Source organism: Sinocyclocheilus anshuiensis, unplaced genomic scaffold (assembly GCF_001515605.1).
Source record: "Sinocyclocheilus anshuiensis isolate Anshui unplaced genomic scaffold, SAMN03320099.WGS_v1.1 scaffold258, whole genome shotgun sequence".
In the NCBI taxonomy this organism is placed as follows: Eukaryota; Metazoa; Chordata; class Actinopteri; order Cypriniformes; family Cyprinidae; genus Sinocyclocheilus; species Sinocyclocheilus anshuiensis.
This window is the reverse complement of record NW_015547636.1, coordinates 225,113-252,039: the sequence shown is the minus strand read 5'-3', so window position 1 is coordinate 252,039 and position 26,927 is coordinate 225,113. Positions and strand designations below refer to the sequence as shown.

The 26,927-nt window shown below is 36.5% G+C and overlaps 3 protein-coding genes across 3 annotated transcripts in view; 2 read left to right on the top strand and 1 right to left on the bottom strand.

The window, feature by feature from the left end:
• LOC107701808 (FYVE, RhoGEF and PH domain-containing protein 1-like) overlaps positions 1 to 3,527 on the top strand; it is a 16,642-nt gene extending 13,115 nt beyond the window's left edge. Inside the window, exons 15-16 of the mRNA XM_016503918.1 lie at positions 631 to 775; positions 3,424 to 3,527. Coding sequence (XP_016359404.1) covers positions 631 to 775; positions 3,424 to 3,527 — 249 coding nt within the window. The remainder of the gene's footprint in view (positions 1 to 630; positions 776 to 3,423) is intronic.
• Positions 3,528 to 5,972: 2,445 nt separating this feature from the next.
• Positions 5,973 to 20,600, top strand: LOC107701807 (transcription factor E3-like). The gene is made up of 9 exons (XM_016503917.1): positions 5,973 to 6,484; positions 8,748 to 8,861; positions 10,761 to 10,989; positions 11,083 to 11,307; positions 13,042 to 13,137; positions 14,818 to 14,935; positions 15,894 to 16,058; positions 16,256 to 16,473; positions 19,580 to 20,600. The coding sequence occupies exons 1-9, from the start codon at positions 6,348 to 6,350 to the stop codon at positions 20,006 to 20,008; spliced, it is 1,731 nt and encodes a 576-aa protein (XP_016359403.1). The 5' UTR covers positions 5,973 to 6,347; the 3' UTR covers positions 20,009 to 20,600.
• Positions 20,601 to 25,743: 5,143 nt separating this feature from the next.
• The window catches only part of LOC107701819 (myoD family inhibitor), a 12,725-nt gene continuing 11,541 nt past the window's right edge, over positions 25,744 to 26,927 (bottom strand). Inside the window, exon 7 of the mRNA XM_016503941.1 lies at positions 25,744 to 25,805. The gene's annotated coding sequence lies outside the window, so the exon portion shown is untranslated. The remainder of the gene's footprint in view (positions 25,806 to 26,927) is intronic.

Here is a 26,927-nt window from a genome sequence, read left to right as displayed (position 1 = left end):
CGTTATAAAAGATTTCTATTTTAAATAAATGCTGTTCTTTTGAACTTTCTATTCATCAAAGAATCCGAAAATAAACTTTCCATTAGACTTTCCACAAAAATATTAACTGTTTTCAGCATTGATAATAATAAGAAATGTTTGGTTTGAGACTTTAATCTTTGCAACTTTAGGGATCTTATCTATTCACGAACAGCTTGTAACACTCCAAAGAGAAAGGAAAACTTGAAATCGCATCATATGACCCCTTTGAAATATATTCATATAGAAAACAGCTATTTTAAACTGTAATAATATTTCACAATATTATCATTTTTACTCAAATAAATGCAGCCTTGGTGAGCAGAAGAGACTTCTTTCAAAAACAATGAAAATCTTACAACCCCAAACCTCTGAACGGTAGTGCATATGCTTGTTGACATCAAACATGAAATTCAGTCACACATGGCTACAGCAGATGCATTTGACATGCATGTTACTACCAGGAGTCATGTGATCAAACAGATGTTAACACCAGATGTAAACAAGGCCTTCGTATTCATTCCATGACTAATGCGGTTCAGAGTGGTCAGTTAATGGTTGACCAGTGAAGTATTGATCTTTTCTTCTCTCTTTCTCTCTCCATACGCACAGGATGTCAAAGCCCAGCGCAGTATTCCCCTCATCGGCTTCGAGGTGTCCTTACCCGAATCAAGTGACCGTCTAGAACGCCGCAACGCCTTCAAAATGAGCCAGAGTCATTTGACCGTTTACTTTCAGTCTGTGCTGAAACGCTACTGTCAATCAAACTATCGTGGGAGGGGCCTGTCTGTGTGATGTCACACAGACAGGCATCTGAGATCGGCTCGATTTGAGAAAGGGGGAAAGATTTTAGTAGATTAACAAAAAAACACTGGGTGGATTTTTATCATTATAGGGTGGTTGTGTACACACACTGCCAACACACATTTCAGTTCAAACAACTTGTAAAAGTGCATGTAGCATTATATGACCCCTTTAAAGACGACTTGATTACGTGCATCAACTCTTTCGGCCGCTAGAAGTTTCTATGTTAAATCGACTGTTTCTGCCAAATCTCGAAGTGTTGTGAAGTGGTTACTCGACTGAGGCTATGGTTTTGCGAAGTGAGACGGTTCTACCTTTTGGTGGCTGTGTGTGAATGTTTGTCCTGGTTTCATGAAAAGTTTAGGTGACCTAGAGAGTCTACAGTGAAATACCCTAGTTTACATAACCAGAAGCTGGAGGGAATGACTGATTTTGTTTGTTTTAAATCAGTAAAAGTCAGTGGACTATGAATCCTGCCAATATTAATGGCAATAATCCGCTTGGTAAGAGGATCAAATTCTGGATTTCACATTTCGATTACATGTAAAACATCGGCTATTGCATTTAGTAGTGGATTGTGACAGGATTGGCCACATGAACTGTGGTTCAGCTATGCAAGCCTGTGTTTATCTCAGAAACATAGTGTACATGTGTGGTAATCAGGAACTGCTGGAACATAACAGGAATATTTATTAAGGGGGTTTTAACCACTCACAACCAACAGAAATATGTGCTTCCTGTTGACTTCAGCTCAGAAAACACCAACAAATTTAGTCTGCCACCTAGTGGACGCTCATCGTAGCTCGCACACATTTGAGGAGTGAATGTCAGGGAACCTGTCAAGAACATGTCAACCCAAATTTAATACCAATTAAGAAACTTTATTTTGCATTGCAAGTAAAGTAAATGAAGCTTGTTTTAATGACCATTTTTGTTGCTCTGTGACATGGTTTATTAGTACAAATCTCATTACTGTAAGGTGAAATAAATTATACATTATTTAAATTGTAAAATATTTATAAAGTGTAGTATTATATGTAGTACTGTCTTTAATTTATGCTGATTTACGGTAATGAGAATCTGATAAGAACTACTGAGAATAATAGGAATTACAAAACATCTTAATTGTAATTAAAATATGTCACGATGTAAAAAATAAAAACTTAAAGGGTTAGTTCACCCAAAAAATGAAAATTCTGTCATTAATTACTCACCCTCATGTCGTTTCAAACCCGTAAGACCTTCGTTCATCTTCGGAACACAAATTAAGATATTTTTGATGGAATCTGAGAGCTGTCTGACCCTGCATAGACAGCAACACAACTGAAATGTTCCCAAGTTCAGAAACATAACAAGGAGATCTGTAAAATAATCCATGTGACATCAGTGTTTCAAGATTTTAAAACATTTGAATCTTAAATCAATATCTTTTATCATAATTATTTATGTGGTGAAATGTTGTGTAATAAGTGGTTTGACTGCACCATATCCCTTAAATGTCCGTCTAGTTTGAACTTGCCACTGCTCGCAGCTGCTGTTTTCACGGAAACTTTATTGCGTTCAAATATTTCAACCCAAATCAATATTTCGTGACTAATTATTTACTTATGTGGCAAGTAGCCATGTAATAAGTGGGATAATGTACATCCAGCCGGTTGTTATCGCAGAATAACCCCCTATCAGCTGAACGTAAACAGCGTCTGCTGTTCTGTGTCAGCTGCGTCACATGGATACGCTGTTTTCGTTCAGATCAAATCACAACAACGTAGGAAACAGATCCGGCGTGACGCAGCTCGTAGCTTCGTATAATTGCGGATGAAACACTGAAACAGGCTTCCATAGAAATGTGACCTGGACATGTTTTGTGAGATTCACACCTTTGACTGTCCCTTTTGCTCCAACTGTAGGGAAAAACAATTCTGAGGAGGAAAACGTGTGTAATGGGAACGTTTCAATCAAAGGAATTGACAGGGCTCTCCCTACAGGATAACAGCAAGATGCAAGATAACCTGTTTTTTTGAGTGTGCATGAGTGATTTTATGAATGCAAGGGTGTTGTGGCTGCAGATAATATGAGGATTTTAGGTCATGAGGGCGTGTATGAATCGGGCTAGTTTTTATCATTGTAAACTCAATGATATCCCTGCCTTATTTAGAGGGTTTTTTGATAAATATAGAATATATATCAACAAAAAAATGTAAAAGTTTTGATGAGGATATCAAACGTTTTCAACCGTGTTGTATTTGTGAATGAAAAGTGCAAAAGATTAAAGGACGAATTCATTTGTAAATATAACTTATTCCTCTGAGCCCAGTTTTGTGGGTTAGGTATTGTCGATGAGTGTTTGATCTTTGTTATGTGCAGTTTTAAATGGACTTCTGAGCATTGTGGTAAACCCCAGGTCAAGAAAAGCTTAGGATAAGTTCTCTCGTTTCACCACTTTTTCCAGAGGTAGATATTCGGTGTTTTAGAAAGAGCTTCATTTTCATTTCCTCTTTTGAATCCAGTTATTTGCCAGTGTGAACGCCTGATGACTCATTGAGAACTGCTTTACCTTTTTTGTGTTTGATATTGCTTTAATCTTGCTCTTTGTTGTCAAAGATTTCACTCGAGTAAGTGAAGGTGAACCAGTCGGTGTGTTTTCCCAGTCCACCAGCCTCCAGCCTGCCTGCGGTTTCCTTCCTCAGAGGTTTTTGGACTGTTGATGGCAGCGCATGGCTTTGGGACAGGGCTGTGTGTGTTCACTTCCATACGTTTACGACTTGTACTGGTCATTTCCAGATCCTCAGTTGAGCCTGCCCGTCACTCACGCTTACACACGCATTCATCTTCCTGCTTCTCTCAGTATTATTGTTCTTGATATCCTGCCTTACTGATATTTTGCAACCTTGTGCTTATCTTCACATTGTTTTTCACAATTGCTTTTTGCCAAAGTATACTGCAGAAAATTTGTATTAGAAATGGAAATGTTTTCTTTACCTTTCTTTTTTTTGTTTAATACCGATATTTATTGTCTTTTTTACTCATTGAGGTAACTGTAGTGAAGTTAGTAAACTCTGCAATGAACCAAATCATGAACACTACCAAAATACAAAGGCGAAACGCTATATGTTAACATTTGGGAGAATATAAGTTATTGTTTCTGTGTGCTCCACGTCCAACAGTAATTGGAAGTTAATGCATGAAATTTGATTTTTAATATTTGAGTTTCTATTCTTCATCCCTTAGTCCACAAAATCTAATTGTTAACTATTTTTAAAGGATATATTTCTCTGAAATCTCACAAAACCTACATTATTCAAAGAAGATACAGATGAAATACACTGTAGTTCATTTTAGCAAGAACAATTGTGCATTTTTAAGCAAAACTATCTGAACAGTCTGACATTAAGTGTCATATACAGAAACAGAGGTGCTATTTTATTGTTTGATCAAGGGAACAGCTTTGTGTTTATAAATATATGATATGATGGGATCAGGAATTCCGTTTTCCTGCATACGTACATTCAGTGTATCTGAATGAACAGGTTCTAAAAACAGAGTTTCTAGTCTTTAATATGGAGTAATAACACAGTGGATTATTCTGTGGCAAGAATCGTTTGGGAGAAACTGTTACATCTCTGTGGTGCAGAACAGAGAGTTAAATGTTACATTGTATATATTGTATATGCTCAGATCTGCATACCAAAAGATTCCATGAATAGCACAGTCTGATGATGACGATGATTATGTGATCTGTTCCTACACCTGGATTTTTGACTTGAGGGTTCTAATCTTGTTCATGTTTATAACCTAGTTCTACTGCACCAAATTCATTTTTGCCATGACGACGATTACTTTGTTACATGCCAAACTTTTAAACCCTATTTATTGTAAGCCAACGTTTGGTAAAGCAGGTTTCTTTTATATGGAAGCTAAAGAGAGCAATGTTGAGGCATGGACAGCTGTATTGCTCATAGATGTTAATGATTACCTGCCTAGAGATGATCTACCATTCCTTCTCCTCTGCTCTCTGGCATCATTACAGCATGCCAAACCCGAGGTAGTGGAATGAGCGCCTCCTGACCCGTTTCTGTCATTTTTTTGCTGACTCTTCATGTGATGTACGTCTGCAACAAATCGGCAGAGAGGGATTTGTAAAACATTGCCAGATAGCCCTATAGTGGATCTTCTCAAGGACAGTTCACGCCGTCTTATTTTGCTCAGAAACACTCTCTCAGAAAACCAAGAAATTGCTGCATTACAAGCTTTTTTAATACGTTTTCAATCCTATTAGCCAAACCATGACACTATATGGCACAAGTATACATGCTATTGTTTTCCCTCATGAAACCTGGTTTATTGTACACATAATGGGTATTACTGTTATTTCAAGTACTATTATAATTATTATTGTTGATTAAATTAGTGGCAGGCCACTGGGTACCATTGTATGTTAATATCCCAATGAATTCTGTGCAAGATCATGAAAGTGTTTATGAAATAAAGTATTAAAAGAACAAAAAGAGTGTTTAATTAATTTATTTTATTTAAATAATGTGTGATACAGTAGTTTGTACGATTTTTTATCTTACAAGTGTGTGTGTGTGTAAAGAGGATATGTATATATTTATATTCGTGTATATATAACGAGGAGATAGGCTACATACATTTGTGATTTAAACTAGCTAGGCCATATAATAGTTTATCAACGGAATAGGTCTCACAAATACATGGAATTTATGCCTGTAAAGCTTTAAAAAAAAAAAAAAAGTACCCTGTTGTGTCAAAAACACATACCTATATGCATAGGCTATAATAAATTAAGCTTAAATAAAATTTAAAAAATTTATATTTTATATACGCAAATAAGATGCCACACTATATGCTCAATTAAATCACAGCGTATTCATTTCATCGTCAACATTATTTTAATTTCATTATTCTTTTTTTAGAATATCACAGCCAGACACGGAGGTTCCTCATCTAAAACTAAAGGATGACGAAATAGTTTGTAATGTTATATCAAAGGCTGACCCTATGGGCTGACCTAACGCTTGAAGTAAACAAGTATTCTATCGGTCGCCTATTGGCTGATCGCCGTGAAGCCCCGCCCACGCTGCACAGCTATTGGACCGCTCGTCTGTCTGTCACACTCGGCTGATCATGGAGCGTCACTGGGGTTTTCCAGTCAGATTTACTCCCCTCAGTGTGCGGAGAAGAGAGCGAGATAACTGTTTGCACAGCAGCCAGACTCTCATTAAGGAACGAAGGACTTCGGACTTCTAAGACGCATTTATTTTTCATCAAGCTGTAGTGCAGACTGATAAAGGAAGCCTCGACGCGGGAATCTGTGGAAACGCGTAGACCAGTTGTGCAGTAAACATCTCGCTAGCGGTCGGGAAGTGCGACGGTCCTCTATTCAACTTCTTCCGAAAACAACTGGTTTTATTTTGTTTGTGAACTTTAGCTCAGACTAGTATCATTCTCGGTTACCCTAGCTCGTTTATTTTGCTCTTTTTAAGTACCATTTTACACCTGGAGAAATGTCCAGCCTACTTTCCGTCGAACCCGCGAAGGGCAGACCGGAAGTGGCGTTACCTGGGCAACAGGCGCTGCACGAGCGTCCTCAGACCGTCTACGTCATATTAGACTCCTCAGCCGAATCTGTCAATCTCATCAGGTGAGTGAACGAGCATCACATAAACTCTGGTTTTAATGACTAATTCAAACCACAAAGTGATTTTGTGTTGTTTTCATCCTAAGGGTACTTCATGATAGAGATTTAAAGTATTGACAACTCCTGGAGGATAAACTAGATACTTTATAAACACATCAGTGTACCTGGATGCTTGGGATTAGAGGATGTTCAATGCATCAATATTTTGCATTCATTGCGGTGCTGATAGTTAATTTTTAGTGTGTAGATTCAGAATCAGACTGTTCCTTTTGGTTTTGTGTTTTGTAGGGTTATGCATTTTAGTTTTGTGTAAAACTTGACTGTACTCAAAGGAATGTATGCAGTTATTCAAAGGTTATTTCTCATTCAAATTATTAAAATATTATGATTAGTATGCACCGTAACCAAAAGCAGATGTTGGACATTGCAAATATTGTTTTTGGGCAAAATGCAAGTCTCTAAATATAGCGTACAAGAAGAAGAAGCCATGGCACATGACAGTCTTTTTATGCATGAGAATTCAAATGCACTCTTGACTCAACTTTATTTCTGTAGCACTTTCAAATCGTAATGGGTACCAAAGTCCTGTACATAAAAGTTGCAAAAGTAATCACGTACATTAAGCCAAAAATACAATATGTTATTGAAAGCTGAAAGAAAATAAATGAGTTGTGTAGGCTCCCTGAAGTTCCCCTAATGTGAGAATTTTCAGAATATCAAAAGAACCGTCTCTTTAAATTCCTCAAACCAAACCTCAAAGCCATTTAACCGGCCTCAACCTTTAAAACTAACCTCCCTCCCTTCCACCCTGCCAAACAAAATTCCTCTGGAATGCTTGTCTGTGTTACTTCGACCCACAAGAGCCATTTAACCAGAGGCTTTGTTTTGTCGTTTCTGTCCTGAGCCTCAGATTTCACGGGATATGACTCAGCAAATCTACCCACACATTTTGCCCTCTTTCTTTTTTCTATATCCCTGTTTTTGCTGTCCTTCCTCTCAAGTTCTTGCTTGCATTGACTGAATGCTTGCTGAGCATACGCTATTTTGCTCCTTTTGTACCCTAAAAGCATGTTTTTCATTTGCTATCCTCAGAAAAAAGACATGACGTCTGATTTTTCTCCCTATAGCCCAATTACCATAAAAGGTGACCTTTTTATGTTTTAAATAGCCGTTGTTGCATAATGTGCTTTCAAAGTTCAAGATTCTTTATTGTCACATTATCACACTGGTGGTAGTTGTGTTTAGTACCGTAAGGGGAAAATAAAGTATTACAACAAGGAATTATATTAGTGATGATACATAAATACATCAGATTAATTAAACATTTTTGAAAGTGTAAAGTCTCTTTGTTTACAGTTAGAAATAATATAAAACGAATTAAAATAGATTGAAAATACATACACCCATTCTTATATTACAATACTGCAGAAAGCTTATATTATTTTGTAAGGGTAAGCCAAATAAAGAAATATATGAAATTAATTAAAAATAAGAGTAGAATAAAAAGGAAATAAATTTATATTGCTGGAGTGACTCCCCTCTGGCGGTGACTACTGATATTGGGCTTTTCCATTTGTCTATTTTTAGTAAAGCTGTAGTTTTATTAGGGGCAGTCCGCAGCTGATACTCTTGGAAAACACAGATTATTTAAGTTTAGGGAAGATTTTCTAGTATCATTTTCGTTGAAATTGGGGTATTTAGCGAAAGTTAAGCAGACTGAAAAGCTCGAATCTCTAAAGGCCGGGTAGCGAATACATGCTGTACTACGCTGAAGGCTTGGCTCATAAATATTAATTAGCTTTCCCCAGAACGACAAGCTGATTGCAAGAGTTCTTTTAGGGCATATATATATATATATATATATTGTAAATATGTCAAATAAAGGGCATTCAGGTCTAAAAAGCATGCTTAAATTAATAATAAATTAATGCCTTTTAATTAAATTAATGCTTTTTAAAACTGGTTTTATGTATGTGTGTATATATATATGCATGATATTTAAATTCAGATTTTGCATATTTAAATGATAGATTGTACTGTATTCTGTGTCGTTTATATGTGCATGGTTTTCCCCGCAATCAAAGCCTGTGATGTATTAAACAGTATTGGGAATGAGGAACTGTGGTTAGTGACTGGGAGTCTTTATTAATTCCAGGATTTTACTTCACACCCCTCCTGTTCATGGGTCTCTGCATCAACATGTCCGATTACAGGACAAGTTTGTGGACTGACAGTAATTGACGTAGCTGTGTTCTTCCTTTCTCAGTGTTGAACCCCTTCTTCCTGAGTCTGGGATTGTGGCAGATATTGAGGTAGAAGGCGTTTTCTCCACCGATTCGGACACTTTCTACGAGCTGAAGAGTCAACCCATCACCCCACGGTGAGTCCGGTTACCACAATTATCAAAGCACACTTCCTGTTTGTTTCTGTACTCTCACCTACACATTTAGACTGTGACCGCATGCCAGATACGCTTATGAGAGAACCGCAATCGTATCTGATTTACTTCCTGCATGCTCTGTGTTAGATGCCTAGAAGTTTTTGATCATATTTTGCTGCATACCTGTGACATATTGATTTGGTGTACGGTATAATCAGCTTCACCCCGCGGGAGTTTACCGGCAGTTACTGTACTTCTAAATTGTTGAGAACTTTTACATTCTTCTCGTTTTTTTTTTATTCATTACATTGCTCACTTTATGTGAAATTAAGCACTGTTTTTGTGCCCATTTGTGTGAGTGCCGCATGTTTTTTTTAATGCGATGAGGCAGGTCAGTGCATGCTGTCCTGAAGGTGTTTAGACGGGGCATTGGCTTTCTGTTGACAGAACTTCCCAGTGTCTGTTTCCAGGGATTCAGCACAAATCTAAACACCCCGATCAATCGTAATACCTCTTTCCACAGCTCGTCTTACAAAAAAAAAAAATCATATTGATTATAAAGTAATATGTTTAGGATAGTGGTTTGTGTTTGCAGAATTACATAGCCGAGTGTGTTTTAAGATAAATCAATTATACGAGTGTTTCAAAGTTCACACGCTGCTGTCTCCCACAGTCTCTCAGGTTTATCTGACAGGATGATCAGCCTGACATAGTATTCTTTGAATTTACTTTTTTGCAAACTGTGTGTTTGAGGCAGCGTGGTCTTGGCTGCTTGTTTTCCGTTGGCTCTGGTACTTCCCAGAATGACTCATCAGAAAAATCGAGTCTGTGTGAAGGGAATGTGAAGGCTGTATTGTTGGAAATGTGAGACTGTACAGAGAGATTTGATTTATTTTGCTCTGTTGTTGTTATGTAAGCAGTGTTCATTGATAGCACAGCTTGATAATGTTACAAAGGACTTTTCTGTTTGTATTATTCACATTCTTAAAGCTTTTAGGATAAAAGTGTCTGCTAAATGTTGATGGTTGTATATATTTTAAACACTATTGTTGCAAAAGTCAACGTGAACGGGCTTGCAACCAATTTTTTCCCCATAATAGGACATGTTTCTAAGTGAAAGTGAAAGTGAAAGTCAGTTAGAAAAATATGCGGGACAACTTTATTTTCCCCGTCAGTTGATTGGATTATGAGAAGTGGCCATTTTACATGATTGGACGAGAGGAGTTGAAAAAAATTTAAATAATTTTTAAAAATTTTATTCATAGTTTTCAAACGTTTTATTCATATATTTATTCGTATTTTTTATTTTATTATTTTTACATGTCATTTATTTTTATTTTGATGAAATATTATGAAAACAAACATTTTGTGTCTTTGGAATAACATGCACTGATGAAAAGTATACCAGGAATATGAATGAATATGTATGTATGAAAGTAAATGCATCAATTATGTTGACATGTTGACACAATGTGATGTATTTCCAAGGGAAACACAGTATGCTGAAGGAATAATGTAGAGCAGTCATATCATTGGTTAACTGTATTCTCCTGATTTGCCTCAAGCAGAAAAAGTCATTACATTTTGATATTTTTCCTCAAAGAAGTATTCAAAACAAGACCTTATAAATAAGAAATTTACAGTAGTTTTTGGTTTTATGAGAAATGCAATTTTATGACACGTAAAATTTCATGCTATGGCAAATAAGAGATCATTATTTTTTAACCGTCTTGTGTTTTAAGTTGCTGTTCTCACGTTGTCTGTCTTAAATTGATCTCTGTCTCGGCGGTGAACTCTCAGCCCTGTGTTTCAGAAATAGCTTGTAGTAATATGATTACAGCACGGGGGTGTAGCGTGGTACTCTAAGCCAATTTACATTCTCATCGTCTGCCCCCGTAGTGGCTCTGTGACCTCTGCTGACCCCGTGACCCCAGCCGGCTCCGTCATGACGTCACGTGTGTTGATGAGGCAGGAGCTGATGCGACAGCAGGCTCAGGACCAGGAGAGACGGGAGGCCCAAAAACAGGCCTCCAGCGCTCAGCAGCGGCCCACTGATGCCACCCCTGCCATCTCTGTCGCATCCGCCCTGCCGGCCACCCCGACCCAGGTGCCCGTGGAAGTGCTGAAGGTATGACCATCTATAAAAAATTAACATGAAATATGAACATTTGGATGTTGAAATACTGTTTACTCCATGGGTTGTCCTGTATTTGAATCTCAGGTCCAAACGCACTTGGAAAACCCGACAAAGTACCACATCCAGCAAGCTCAGAGGCAGCAAGTGAAGCAATACCTCTCTCACACCCTTGGCAATAAAATAGCCAATCGGACTCTGGCGACATTGCCCTCGCCCCAGCCTGCCTCCACCCCTGAGTTGGCTCCTGCCGCTAGTAGCACTCCCAGCAGCCCGCTGGCTGTGCTCAGCCTGGGATCAAACAAAGAAGAGGTATGAACTGAACCCAGATCAGATGTTTCTGTTTTAGCATTTATATTGCCAAGAAAGTGCATGGTTAGCATAGATGATGGTTTTGAAGGAAAGCCCTTATGTCTTAAAAGCAACATTAGAAATGTACTTTTTTTTTTAACTTGCATTCATCAAGGATGCATTAAATTGATCAAAAGTGAAAGTAAAGTCCTTTACAGTGCTACAAACGACTTCTATTTCAAATAAATGCTGTTCTTCAGATATGCTGATATTCAAATATCCATCAGGGTTTCCACAAAAATAAGAAATTTCCACAATAATAAGAAATGTTTCTTGATCAGCAAATCAGCATATTAGAATGATTTCTGAAGGATCATGTGACTCTGAAAATTCAGCTTTGCGTCACAGGAATAAATTTCATTTTAAAATATATTCACATAGAAAACAGTTACTTTAATTTGTAATAATATTTCACAATATAACTGTCTTTACAATATGTTATAATATATATGTTATAATATATATGTTATAATTAATATGCTCAAAAACATTTACCGACCAATCTTACAGTTCAAAGTTTTGAACAGTAGTGAATATGAATAAAATCATACTGACTTCATTTGCGTTCTATATGAATGTCCTCTGCTCTGTATTTTTGATCAAATAAATGCAGCCTTGGTGAGCATAAGACACTTCTTTGAAAAACATTAAAAAACTTTACCAACCCCAAACATTTGAACAGTATTTTATCTTATTTCAATCTCCAAATGATGTAATTTTAATAGTACTACATCATGGCAATAAAGTTATAAAAATTGTGTAGATAAGAGTCATTGAGCCAATGCCATAACAAAAGATGACCCATTTACACAAACAGTGACAGCATAGCATAATCCTCTGTGCTCTGACCTACTTTCACATGCACAAGTACAATATAACCTTTACTATCTCTGCTCAGTGACTAGATTTTAGTGTTACTCGATGCCATGATTCTAGGCTCCAGTCCCTTCTTCAGTGTAATTCTAGCAGTATTTGTGTCTGTTTTATTGTCTGCCTATCAAACAATGCTATATTGACAGGAAAAGGTTTTACTCTCCAGTCAGCTTGTACTTTAGGCCACTTATGTTGCTAGACATAGTCTGTGAATTTCACATGCTTACAAAACCGTACTAACCAGTAATTATTGTCCTAATAATCTCAAGTCTTAAGCCATTTAGAGAATGCTAGACAACTAATTAAGTGTTTGGCTCTGAGACTTGGAAAGATCCTTTTGAAGAATGCGCCTTGCATTTGTTAAATACAAATAGCTCGCTTTGTCAAGTCTGCGTGAAGTCGGCCAGACTCTCTTGGGCACTTTGCTTTTGGTACCATATTGTGCTGGTAAATATCACACTCACGGCTCAATGACCCCAGCACACTTTGCACTTTGTGTGGGCTTGGCTATTAAAGTCTTTCAGTTCTGTATTTCTCCTGTGTATGTACTGAAGGACCCTTCCCAGTCAAAACCACTGACTGGAAAACTCTACGATGAAATACAAGCTGGCTAAGGTTCGAGACTTTTATCGGGCTTTGAATCGGATGTCTGTATTTCTCATCTCCATGTGGCCGGTGTGTCACTCTGGAAACCGCTGTGTAGTGTGTTATTTAAACATCCATATGACTCATGGCGGAAATCCACTTTAAAGCAGATTTTTGTGTCACAAGGAATCTAAAACTTTATCTACAAGCTGTTTTTTCTCTGTTTTAAATGCACAGATCGAAGACGTCATCGATGACATCATCAGCCTGGAATCAAGTTTAAATGATGAATTTATGACACTGATCGACTCGGGTTTGCAGCTTCCCAACACGGTATGTAACGACATCCTCAACTTTGTTAAGGATCAATTGAGCAATGCAAGTGCTTTTGTCATCTATTTCTTAAGAACTGATTAAGCAAAGTTTGTTGAACTTGTTTTGCATGACTTTTTGGAACAGCGTTTAATTTTTTTTAATTAACTGATGATAATGATGTTATTATGATAAACAGCCATTTATCATTGATTTATCACATATCATTGAATTTCCAGTCATTCACTGAAGCCCACAGTTCTACCTTAGTCTTATGCAAGCAAATTTGTCTCCAAGTGAATCCTGCTCTGACATGCCTTTGCTTTGGAAATACAATTTCGGTTTTCAAATCAGTAATTTTCAGTTGAGTCTGGGAGGAGTTCAGGTAGAGGCGCTTGTGTAACCAGTTAAGGTTAACTTAGACTCATATGCTTAATTGCATATTGTCAGTGTAGTGTTTGCATTCGGTACGTTTGGGTTGAATGTAGGCTTGAAACACTGGAAGCAAATATGAACTTCTAACACATGGCTCACAATGGGTGGGGTTGGCACGCCACGGAGGAGTGACGGAGAGCTGCCGCACACACACACAACCACACACATGCAGAACCAGTGGCCACTGAACGTGTGTGTGCATGAGTTGATTTCTGTGGCAAGCTTGCCCTTTTTTTTAAGACTCCAAAAGATATTTCCCCATTTCTAAACGTCCCTTTTTACGGAGAGACGCACAGAAAGAGGAAGCACTTTGCGGGTGTTTAAGAGAACATGAGGATTCTTGTTTTACTGCCGGAGAATGAAAAGAAAAAAGGCAAGATTGAGGTAAATTTGAGTGCATTTTAACTCTGGGATTGCTTGTCCTGTGTAAATGCCGTGGGAAGATGGTAGGTTTGGGTTTTAGTTTTGCTTTAAAGACAGATTGATGCGTTTATGACATTTTAAGTAATCTTAGCATGTTGTGAACGATCTGTTGGGTTTATTTGAGCATCTCTATGCCTCGGGACAGCAGATTCAGCATAAGATGGATTTTAAATAATTGATTTCTGCACGCTTAATCAGTTTTACAAAAGAAAAAGTCACCTTTCAGGCTGGCTCTGTTTGTCAAGATGAATGAAATGCGTTTTCTGGTAAACCTGCGCGTTTGAAACTTCAAGCATGTTTATGAATCTTCTGTAACTGGTTTAATTATTTCAAAAATGTCTGACGTCAAGGTTGCAGTTTGTAGTTTTGTTTTCAGCTCTCTTAATGCATCTGCTGCTGCTCATTTATGAAACGCAAGCAGAATAACTTGGTTATTGTGTGGAGATTTACATGAGTGTTTTTATTAAGAAATTAAACAAATTTGTGGTTAGATGTGCTCTGTTTATGTTCTCAAATTTTCAGTAAGCACTAACAGAGGACAGTTTATGTATTTGTAATTTTTCCTTCCGAAATGCTTTTTATTTACACATATTTGCATATTTTATCCATATGATAGTCCTCGCCTTGTCTAGTTCGTTTCACTTTAGAAATAAGCGTGCACACAGAGCCGTTTGGCCATTGTTAAAGATGTCGCCCTTCAGATATGAAGGTTCATGTTTGTGGTTATCTGAACTGAATGAAGGTTATCCATACGGTGCACCATGTGGCAGTGAGGGGGGCCTCTGACCAGATAATGCAGTGGGCGGGGTTCTGATTTAATTCATTGTGATTGGTTTTCAACAGCTGCCGGTCTCAGGAAACCTCCTGGATGTGTACAGCAGTCAGGGCATGGCGGCACCCAGCTTCACCGTCAGCAACTCCTGCCCTGCAGACCTGCAAAACGGCAAGAGAGAGTTGACCAGTGTGTATCTCCATCTGTGGTCTTCCATCTCTTTATTTCGCTGCTTACTCTTCCTCGTTTCTCTGGCACCGATCCTTCACCGGCCAGTCGAGTCAGTCTGACTGTATCAGCAGAGTTACACACCACATTTGCCATTTCCCAATTTCACAGCAGTTCCCAGTTCTGATATGCAACAGTCATCGTTGCATATGATTAATTATTGTATCAGTGGATATTTATGCTTTTGCAGAACTTGTGACTAAGTGATTAGTGTAAATACCCATCATTCATCAGTCACTGAACACTGTGCACTAAAAATTAAATAATTATAGAAGTAAAACTGATGGTTTCGTAGCAATTGCAATAAATTAGCAGGAATAATAGAAGTGCGGATATTATTTGTGAATGTTATTTAGCTAACATAAGAAGACCTCATCATCTAGACGGCCATTGGGACAAGACCACAGGAACCAGATGTGTCCTCTGCACAATCTGACTTTGTTGCAACCTAGAATTAAACTGCTGGTCTCGTCTGGCCAGAGGATAACGGCACACTATTTCGACACTATTTCCCTTTTTTTTAATACTGTAAAGCTGCTTTGACACAATCTGCATTGTAAAAAACGCTATATTAATAACGGTGACTTGACTTGACAAAATAGCTTAAAGGTGAAGTGATATACTTCCTTTATCTGATTTTACTATCAGAAACCACAATAAATAAGGTATTTGTTGGTTGATTCTCACAAAAAGTCCCACATCTCAGTCAGACGATGCTATTACTTTAACTCAACAAGTGGTGTGAGTTTGAGACACAACCATCTGTTCAACCAATGGCAGACAGAGAGACTGTTCAGGATACCTGTTTGGAAACAGTAATTGTTTTGGCTTTTTGTCTGGTGATGGAAGTGACAAAGAAATTACACACTTCCCCTGTAAGATTAAATATAAATTGCTATATTGTTTTTTTTTTTTATAGATGCCGAGGCAAAAGCTATTATGAAGGAGAGACAGAAAAAAGACAATCATAACTTGAGTGAGTGTGATTTCTTGCAGATTTTACCTGCAGTTTCTGTTTTATCGCTGAGAACTGTCATCACTATGTATCACTGCTCTCGTTCTCACTTCTGTCTGGTTTTCAACAGTGACTATTTCCAGTGGTGAATGAATTCAATTCAAAAGATCATTTAAGTTATGACAGTACAAAAACTCTTAAGAGTATTATTTTGTTGTATCTGAATTTAAAAATATAATTTTAATGGATTTTTTTAAAAGTGGCAATTAAAAAAAAAAAAAATCAGTGACTTTTTTTTTTTTAAATATACTTTTTCCTCACTCTAGTTGTCTTCATTTTAATGGTTTTGTTCAGTGCATGTGTCTATAAGAGTGCCTGCATGTGTTTTCTCAACAGCGAGATGCGCTTGAACAAGGGCACCATCCTAAAGGTGTCAGTCGACTACATCCGTAAGCTACAGAAGGAGCAGCAGAGGGCCAAAGAGATGGAGACGAGACAGAGGAAACTTGAACACGCCAACCACAGCCTGCTGCTGCGCATTCAGGTATGCTGCCGTGTAGATTTCCAAAGAAAATCTTTTACCATTTTTAAATCCATTCCACAATTTTTTCCCCAAATCATCAGAGAGTTATTATTAGTAATAGTATTATTTATATACTATTATTTTACTATTTATAAATATTTTGAATTAGTTTTTATTCATTTATTTTCAGTTGTCATTTTAGTTTTAGTCATTTTTATATTTATATATTTTTATTTAGCTTTAATTTATTTTTATATCAGTTTTAGTTTTGGTAATTTTAGTACTTAATATTTAACTTACTTTATTTCAGTTAGTTGCCAAGGCAACATTTCTAATTTTTATCTATTATTGATATTTTATTTCAGCTACATTTCAATTAATGAAAACTATTGTTTTTAATAGTTTGTTTTAGTAAAAACTTCTTATTTTTTATATTTGAAGTTTTAGGGAATAATAGCAACACCACACAGAAAATGTGAAATGTGAGTAATTAGGGATGTAACGATTCACTTAACTCATGGTTTTTATTTCACGATTCGATTTTCTCACTATATTTTTTAACAAAATTAGATTATACAGTAAATGAAAAGGTGTCCTTTTATTAGGCTATTGCTGAACGTTTATTTGTGCTCTTAACTTTTATAAAGAATATCTCTTTGGATTTGAGACTTTAGTCTTTGCAACTTTACAGATCTTCTTTATGCACCTTTGTGCAGCTTGTAACACTCCAAAGAGAAAGGAAAAATTGAAATCGCATCATATGACCCCTTTAACAAAATGAGATTGAAGACATTATACAATAAATTCAAAGGTGTCCTTTTATTAGGCTATAGCTGCATGTTTATTTGTGAAATTGAAATATAACAAAACTAAATTGAAATTTTAAAACAAACCTCAAATCAAACAAGTAGCTAAGTTACACTAATAAAATAAATCTCTTCATATAAACAAACTAAGGCTTTGTCTGTGCTCTTTCCATTTAAAATTGGAGGCAACCACTAGGGCTGCATGATTAATCGAATGCGATTGTCATTCGCATTTTGTTAGTAAAGCCAGTTCTGTAATCAGCAGTAAATCATCATCACGTGCTTTCAGATGGAGCCGAATTTACTACACAGAGCCGTAGTTCACTGTCAAGTTACGCAAAAAAATCGCAGATGATATTGCGCGATTCTGAAATCAAAGAAATCGTTCACGATAATGACAGCTGTTTGCATAGCTTCTCAGTGAACTACGGCTCTGTGTAGTAAATGCTGCTCCTTCTGAAAGCATGTGAAAATACCACATTTAATAACATGTTTTTACTCCAAACTCGCTTCATAACATCAGTCGAGTGTTTGAAATAAATACTTCTGAGAGATGATGTGGCTTCTTACACAGAATAAGGCATGCAACATATTTCATAGTATTTAAGCAGTGATAAAGGCATTGCATTATAAATATACTTTATTTTAATGAAAATAATAATAATAATAACTCAGATAAACCATATATTGTCATAATCGTGTGTTTATTAGTCACGTTGAATCAATAAAAGCAGTTAAATCTTCTGTTTATCCAGCTACCGCTATTGGCATTTCCTGGGTTTCTTCTGCGAAGCGTATTTGGGGTTTCCGTGCGAGAGCACCCTCTGGCCTTTGGATGGAGATTTACTGCTGATCACAGAACCGTGCTTCACTGAAAGATACGCATGACAATCGCAGCTTCTGTCTAATCGTGATTTCGATTTATCGTGCAGCCCTAGCAACCACTGCATTTTAATCATCATCCAAACAAAGATGCAGCATACATGATGCAGCATGAGCAAGTTTTAATCTAAATTAGAGACTGTATAATTTCGAAATTTGAAGCAAAAACAGAATGGTCTGACTGAAACTATACTACATAAAACATATCTGAACGAGCTGAATGAGACGCAAATTCACTCTCTGCCAGCAGGTGGCGCTTATGAACAGCAATGATACAGTGTTTCCTGGGTTACTGCTGTAAACAGCAGAGCTGCGCTTATGAACTCTACTTTAACATGCATTGTTCAGAGGCAAGATGAAATGAAAATACCATGTAAACTTTTCTAAAGACAGTCAGTTCCCCTCAGAGATGTATTCATATAAACTCCTACTCCAGTTGTATCGCGATTTGTTTGGCATCTCAACCGATTTGAATCGTCACATATTTGAATCGATTTTCAACCAGCTCGCGGTTCATCGTTACATCACTATGAGTAATCATTTAGGTTTATTTTATTTTATATATTATTTTATTTTTCATTTAAGCTAATCCTTATTTACTACTTTGCCATTTACCCAAAAATGTGCATCCTCTTTTCAAAATTGACATAGTAACATGAAATGAATTGGAGCTATGGCCTATCAGTTAAGCACACATTCTAGACACATTGAACTCTAGTGTTAATTCAGACTTTAATTTAGACTAATTTTACTTAAAACTCTTAAATAGACTCTAATTTGATTCCAGCTTGAATTATGTGTCCTGATCCCATTCCTACTTTCTTCCACGTCATTTCTTTGCTCTTACTGCTGTTCATGCTATACTAGGGATGTTCATTTTAACCGGTTAACCGACCGTAAGAATTTTCACAAAATGTTTTGCATAACATCACGGCGGTATGGTGATAACACTTAACGGCACAGATTTTACTACATATTTTTTACTACATATATTTTTTTTACTACATAGTTTTTTTTTTCCATATGTTTGACTGACTGTATTTTATTATGATAATGAACAGGCTGCATCGTCAAGGTAGCAATGCTTAACTGCGTGTGCGCATGCAGCGCCGGCACAATCACTTGAATTTTTTTCCCCGGGAAACAAATGTTAATGAGCGTCGGTTAGGAAAAATAACCGAAATGAACATCCCTATGCTATACTACTGAATCCATGTGTATCAGGCAGCAGATAAATGTCTACAATCCCACCGGTAGTTGCCTCATCACACCACCACTCATTTGCATAAAGCTGACCTTTGTTCAACTCTAATTGGAACTTTGGCATCTTGAGACAGTTGTGCCTAATTATTATTTCCTTAAGTTATGATTTGACATGCGTGTTGTGCATTTGTAAATGCCCCTCTGCAGTTTAATGATTGAGGCTGTGTGATCGACAGGAACTGGAAATGCAAGCTCGTCTCCACGGCATCTCATCATCTCAGATCTCTGACTCCACTCTGACCCAGACTCAGACTTTAACTCTGGATCACAACCCCAGCAACGACCTCTCCAAGACCCTTCTGTCCCTCAACCAGACCACGCCCTCTTCGTTCTTATCTCCGCCTTCTTCCGCCTCCTCAGTGGGCGGGACGGTCACCAGCCCTCTGGACCTCGGGATACTCGGCTTCGCCGAGCTGGACGACCCCACGGCCTCCGTGTTTAATCCAGCCCTGATGGCGGATATGGGGTTAGGGGATATTTTGATGGATGACAGCGGCGCTCTGTCGCCCGTAGGGGGCGCCGATCCCCTGCTTTCCTCGGTTTCCCCGGAAGCGTCCAAAACGAGCAGTCGTAGAAGTAGCTTCAGCATGGAAGAAGACTTGTGACTTCTTCAAATTGGACGCTAGTTTTGCTTTAAGTTGCAAATCCTGCTTGCGCGCTCCATCGTTGGCCAGTAGAGGGCAGTGTAATCCTAAGGTATTTAGTAATCGCCGTACTGTAGAAGTCTGAGATCCTCAAGACATTTTTTTCTAGAGGTGACACAAGTATAGAAAGACTTCAGGAGCAGACGCTGACATTTAGAGCCTAATTTGTTATCTGGACCTCTGATAAATATATAGAAGAATATATGTACATAGAGTAGATTTAGTGCTAAACATCTATTTTGTGTTTTTAATATGCAGTTGTATGAAAAGTAGCACTATAATATTAACTCGTGGACACTCACCACATGAATTTATTAGACATGTTGGGGAAAAAAACATGCCTGAATATCAAAACATATGACTATTTTTTAGTTTCAGACCTCACTCATGTAGTGGGCTCCAAAAGTATGAGACTTCAAACCTGGAAATATGCAGGATTTAAATGAATGAATAAATGAATCATAAAAAAAAATGTTAGATTCTGCACTTAAAAAGAGTCAAACCAAATACTAAGAACTTTTAAATTATGCTATTAATATACACTATCATTCAAAAGTTTGCAGTCAGTAAGATGTTTTGAAAGAAATTAATACTTTTATTTAGAAATTATGCATTAAATTGATCAAAAGTGACAGTGAAGGCATTTGTATTGTTAAAAAAGATTTAAGTTTTAAATAAAGCTTTCCTTTCATCAAAGAATAATGAAAGTAATGTATCACAGTTTCCACAAAAATATTAACTTTAATTTAAAAAATAATTTTAATATAAAGATATTAAAATATATATTTTTCCACGTTGATAATAATGAAAAAAAAAATTCTTGAGCAGCAAATCAGCATATTAAATGATTTCTGAAGGATCATGTGACACTGAAGTCTGGCGTAATGATGCTGAAAATTCAGCTTTGATCACAGGAATATATTCTATATTCAAATAGAAAATATTTATTTCCAATTGTAATAATATTTCCACAATATTTACTGTATTTTGATCAAATAAATGCAACAAATGACTCATTTCACAAACACAAAATCCTTCCCAAACCCAAACTTTTGAACAATAGTGTAATTCCTAATGCAAATGTTATATTAAATGATAAATGTCTCAGACGTTTGGAGCTGACAGTATGTCAGTGTTTACAGTAGGACCTCATCAAATACAAAAGGGACAGTTGTGTTTTGTTTCCCTTTTTTTAATGTGCGAGTGTGTATCTGCACATCGTACATCTGTGCTTTTGATAAAGGTGGCAGTAAACATGTTCCTGAACCTGCTTTTAATGTCCTCAGGAAAGAGCAACAGACAGAAAAGAGAACATCCTGTTCATCTCGGCTTTCATTTCCTGCTGGGATTTTTGTGTTCTTCTGTGAAACTGGTGTTTGATTATGGAGCAAATTAAACCCAGCTTCCCGAAAGATGCATGTTTGATTTACAGGGATCCCTGATGGCATGAAGAAACACTTCAAGAGTCAAAATAGTGTTTATATCATAAAAATGATATGATCAGTAAGTCATAGCAACATAAATTTAACTCGTCAAAATGATTGTACCAATTTCAACTTCATGTTTTAAGTTATATGAGATTCAACTCGATTTAAGTCAAGCTGAATTGACTTGTACAGCCAATTTGAAATAAATTCAAGGCAGCAACTGAACTTAAGTTTTTAAGTAGCAGTAGGTGGAATTTGTTTACAATAACCTACTGTTTTTGTGCCATTGATCTGCATTGCATCTCGGCCTCTCTAACTTTGAGTTTTCCTCTGGTTAAATCTCTAGTCATGTGCCGATGTCAGATTGTCTATGCAAGTACTTTCATGTTTCCTTTGCCATTCAAAGACCTTCCAGCTCTGAATACTGTTCTTGTTTTCTGCCAGAGCGCAGCCAATCACATTAATGAATCCTCAAACCGTCATTCTCGTGAATTTCTTAATGCAATCCAACGTCTTTACATCCCTTCTCAGGAGTCTGTGTTTTTTTCTACAGAGACTCAATCTGCTATTAATGGCTTTTATAAACACTTATAGTCGGATGCTGTTTTATAAACCCTGTTTTTGAGCTAAAAGCAAAGGAAATCAGAAGAAAACCATTCGTGTTTTTTTTGATGAATCTGTACGGTGAGTTGAATATACTTCTGGATGACCATGTTAAAAACTTTTTATTTTTTAGGTTTTGGCATTGATTTTTTTTTGTAGTTTTATTGTGTATATTAGCTATAGCAGCTTGGGAAACTACTGTAGTTATGCAACATTACAGCTCATCTATGTGTTGATGTGTTCTCGTGAACTGTATATATTATAAGCTGATTAGCACAATGGCTAACGTATACATTCAGAAAAGAGTTTTTAGTTTTTAACACATATATCAAGTTATATTGTTTATTTCAGATTAAACGATCTGTTTTCACTGCTGTTTACTGAAAAATAAAACTGAATGACATTAATATCCATAATGATGGATGGTTTTCGTAGCTAGCTGGTGTAGAGGGACAGAGATTTACTTTTCTAAACAATGTGTAGAAAATACCTTCTACAGAAATCACAAAACAGACCAGTTTAATTATGATAAAGCTGTCAAACCTTGATGCAGAAATCTTTGACCTAATTTAGTGTTTTGGTATAAAATGATTGTAAATCTCTCGTTTTGCTATATTATCACCAAATATTGGATTCAATCTTCTTGACAAGTTCTTCTTTTTTTTTTTTTTTTGTATTTTTGTAGGTTTTATATTTGGAAATGATTGGTCAGGCCTCATTCATCTGAGTGGATTTTGAGTGAAAAAGCATGATTTGTGGATAATTTTGGCAATGTTCTCTCAAAAACTGAGGTGGATAAGTACAGAATCAGTGAGGCCTACAACCAACCAGTTTAAAAAATAAATACAAAACCTGTGCTACGTGAAAGAAAACAAAAAAAGATCCAATATTTGGTAATAATATACCATAAAAAGACATTTATAAGCCAATTTTTTTCTTTTTTTGGTAATAATATACCATAAAAAGACATTTATAAGCCAGTTTTTTTTTCTTTTTTTGTAGGCTGGTCATTTTTGAATGGGAACACCAGAAGTGTAACAAGGTGGGAGAAAAAAAATCTTTACAAAAAAAAAAGTACAGAAAGTATCAAAACATTTTGGCACTTTGTGAGCAAAATCAGTAGGTTTTAGTCAAATGCAATGACATTAACAAGCATTTTCGGGGAAAAGAAAACCCCCTGGAGTTTTTGGATCTATGCAATGTTAGTGTGATCCCTGTTCAGTGCTTTTGTCTGTTGTCCACAGCTCGTGTTCAGCCGCCTTGTGAGTGCATGATCCCCGCTAAAGCTCAGTAACCATAGGGAATCGCCTGCTCTGTGGCTTTTTCGACTTAATTATTAAGCACTTTTGTATATATTTCTTTGATGCCTCCATGTTGGATGTCCAGCAATGGGGTTTGGGCATTTCTTGTGTGTTTTGGAGGTTGTCGTGCAGTTTCTGCCTGATAAAATGTCCTCAAACTTGCATCAGTTCTGTGGTCAGTGCTGTTAAGAGCTACAACTGTCTACGAATTCATTAAAAACCTTACAATTGACTATAACTACTGCGGGAGACTTAGACCGCATTTACATTCATCTCATGAGTATGTACTTGATAATATCCTGTAGATGTCCACTGTCCGGTCAGACTTGAGCAAAGGGAACGTGTTTGTCGTTTATTCTGTATTTCAGTAGGTCCACAGTGCTTGTGGATGTTTATTCCTGTATTTTCTGTACAACATTGAAACAAGCAACAGTTATGCAGATTTCTTTTTGTACCCTTCAATATATATATATTTTTTGTTCTTTTTTTAGGAAAAATGTAAAAAAGTTGTAAAACAGCTATGCTTTTGTATGAGTGTTTTCATTTTTTTTTTTAAAGCAACTATATTTTTGCAAACATCTCTCTCTCTCTCTCTCTCTCTATATATATATATATATATATATACTGCAACAACTCTTTATGGTCCTAAAAAGGCTTCATTTTCTTAATGCAAAATAGTTATATTTTTCTTTTGATTTAGAGTGAAATATGACCCACACATGCAAATTTATATTAACAAGGTACATTGGGCCGCTTTTATTTTGTTTTTCTTAGAGTGTACTTTTGAGGCATTAACCTAATATCTGTACACTTTTATTTAACCCTGTTTATTTAACACGGTTTTATTTTTATTAACGTTGCAATTGCAGTTGTTTGTCGAGCAGAGGGCAGTAACATCTCACATCTTTGTGTGTCACTAACATCACCGCATTTCAGTAACCTTAATAACTCTCGTCTTCATAAACTGAACTACCAAGATAATTCGTTTGCTCTTGCTAATAAAACTACAGGGAATGTTGTTTAATTGTCAAACGCACTGCGCTTTTCTGTTGTGTGTCAGCTCTGTGTGCCACTGTTTGTCAAACTCAGCGCTGAATTTATGTTGGTTTAGCCTGACCAAAGTATAACACCATATTATTGTTATTCCAGCTCTCCTCCTCCCTGCTATAAAATGTGTTTCTGTTTCTTCTGAAATCTCACTAACCCCATATTAACTGTGTTAGTTTTGGACGAGGCCTGGCGCCCACCCGCAGACCTGCCTGGGCTGCACTGCATTCTGGGTAGATCTTCTCGATTGTGTGTTTTAATAGTTCACTTGAGCCTTCATCAGGGAGCGGGAGTGTGTTTTATCACGGATAGGATATAAAACACTGGGACAGGAAGTGTCCGCTTTGTTCTGAGATGAGATGCCAGCTGGGCTCTTTTTATTAGCACTTTGTGGCAGGCCAAAATTATTTTCCAAGTGTGAAAATAATCAGAGTACCAGAGTAATTGAAACATAAATCATAAAGAAGTTGCCTGTAATAAAATGCAGGCCAAGCGGTTTATTGCATTTAATTCAAACTAAGCAAATTACTTTGTTTGCACAGGTGGGTAGCCTATACTTTTTTAAATAAAACAATTAATTAATATTTTGATATAGTTTAATGTATTTATTGATATTTTTAAATATTTACTTTGTGTTTTTGTGTATGTTGTTAATATTTAATTTATATTTTGGATAATATTTGTTATATATATAACAAATAATATATATATATATTTATTTATTTATTTATATAGGCTAGTTAAAAATAATAATTATTATTATTTTAATATGTTGTTGTATAATTTAGAATGATGTTTTTAACTATAATTATAATTAATTGTATGTTTAATTAATTGTTTTATATTATATATATATATATATATGTATATATCTTATAAAAAATAAAGTGAGATTAAATCAGAGTTGTTATTATTAACCAAAACTAACTTTAACTTAAATAACTAAAATATTAACTGAAATAATATTTTTTAAATACAAAATTATTCTGGCAACCACAGCTGCCAAAATTATTTTGTAAAAACTACAGAATTTTTTTTACAGTGTATTGTGTGTTTTATATATATATATATATATATATGCAGTTAAAAAAATACTTAAATTAATTTGATTTTTATTTTAACTTTTAATTAAAGGTTGTTCCTTATTTGGTCTATCTAGGATTGCTCAAACAAGAGAAACAGCATTCATGTAAAGGACAGAAGTTTAGACGTCTTATAAGTGTGGTTTTCAACCTTCAAGTGCCAAATAAAGGAAGTTATGATTATTTCTTCACCCCATTTGAATGTTGCGGTGCTCCTCGGACATGAAGAATCTGCAGAGTTTGTTGTTCTTCATGGGTGAGAGTCTTCACGACGTCAGCACTCTTTCTTCTCCAAAACCTTGAATGAACAAAAGGAGGATTGTGGTCAGTCGTCTAGCGAATCCTTCATGCAGACCCTGAGGAAAAGACGTCACAGATTACAGGAGACTCGCCAGATGCTCAGTTACATTGTGTATGCAGTTCGTCATTTGTAAGCCACTGAAACAAAAGCATAAATGAAAAATAAAAAGTTCACTTCAGTTGGATTTCTGCTACTAGTATAGCAGGATTGTAATGATCTAAGCAGAGCAGACCCACTGTCCTACTGGCTTGTTCAGCTCGGGCGTGACATTTGGGCTTTGATGTATAAAACTGTTTTGTCTTTTTTAGTGCAGTGATGCTGAAAGCTGCTTCCTGTCCCTGCAGACACAGAGTGGTGGCGGCTCTTTGAAACAGCGAGCAGGAGCGCTGGGTCAGAACCGGGCCTGGATTAGGGCCGTGTGGCCTATCCTGTCGGCCCAGCACTGTCATTTCAGTTACTTCCTACACTTCCTGTTGACGCCACTTGGCACATCTGTACAATAAACACTGCCTTCCTGCTTCCCTGCAGCCCACGGTCCAGGACGTAAGACTCATCTCCACATGCAATCAACCTGATTGCTTTACAGCATATATATATATATATATATACATACAGCTCATAAGATTACATACCCCTTGCAGAATATACAAATATGTTAATAATTTTAAAGGGATAGTTCACCCAAAAATGAAAATTTTATGTTTATCTGCTTACCCTCAGGGCATCCAAGATGTAGGTGACTTTGTTTCTTCAGTAGAACACAAACTAAGATTTTTAACTCAAACCGTTGTAGTCTGTCAGTCTTATAATGGAAGTGAATGGGAATCACGGCTTTGAGAGTCTAAAAACATACACAAACAAAACCAAATGAAACCCTGCGCCTCGTGATGATACATTGATGTGTAAAGACACGAAACGATCGGTCTGTGCAAGAAACTGAACAGTATTTATATCATTTTTTTTACCTCTGATTTACTGCAATGTCCAAACTGTCCTGAGCGCGTTCAACAGCCGGCGCCTGACGCGTCTTCTTCTTCTTCTTGCTTTACGGCGGATCGCAGACTTATAAGTGCATTACCGCCACCTATCTCTCAAATGGACCATTGACACTCTATCTAC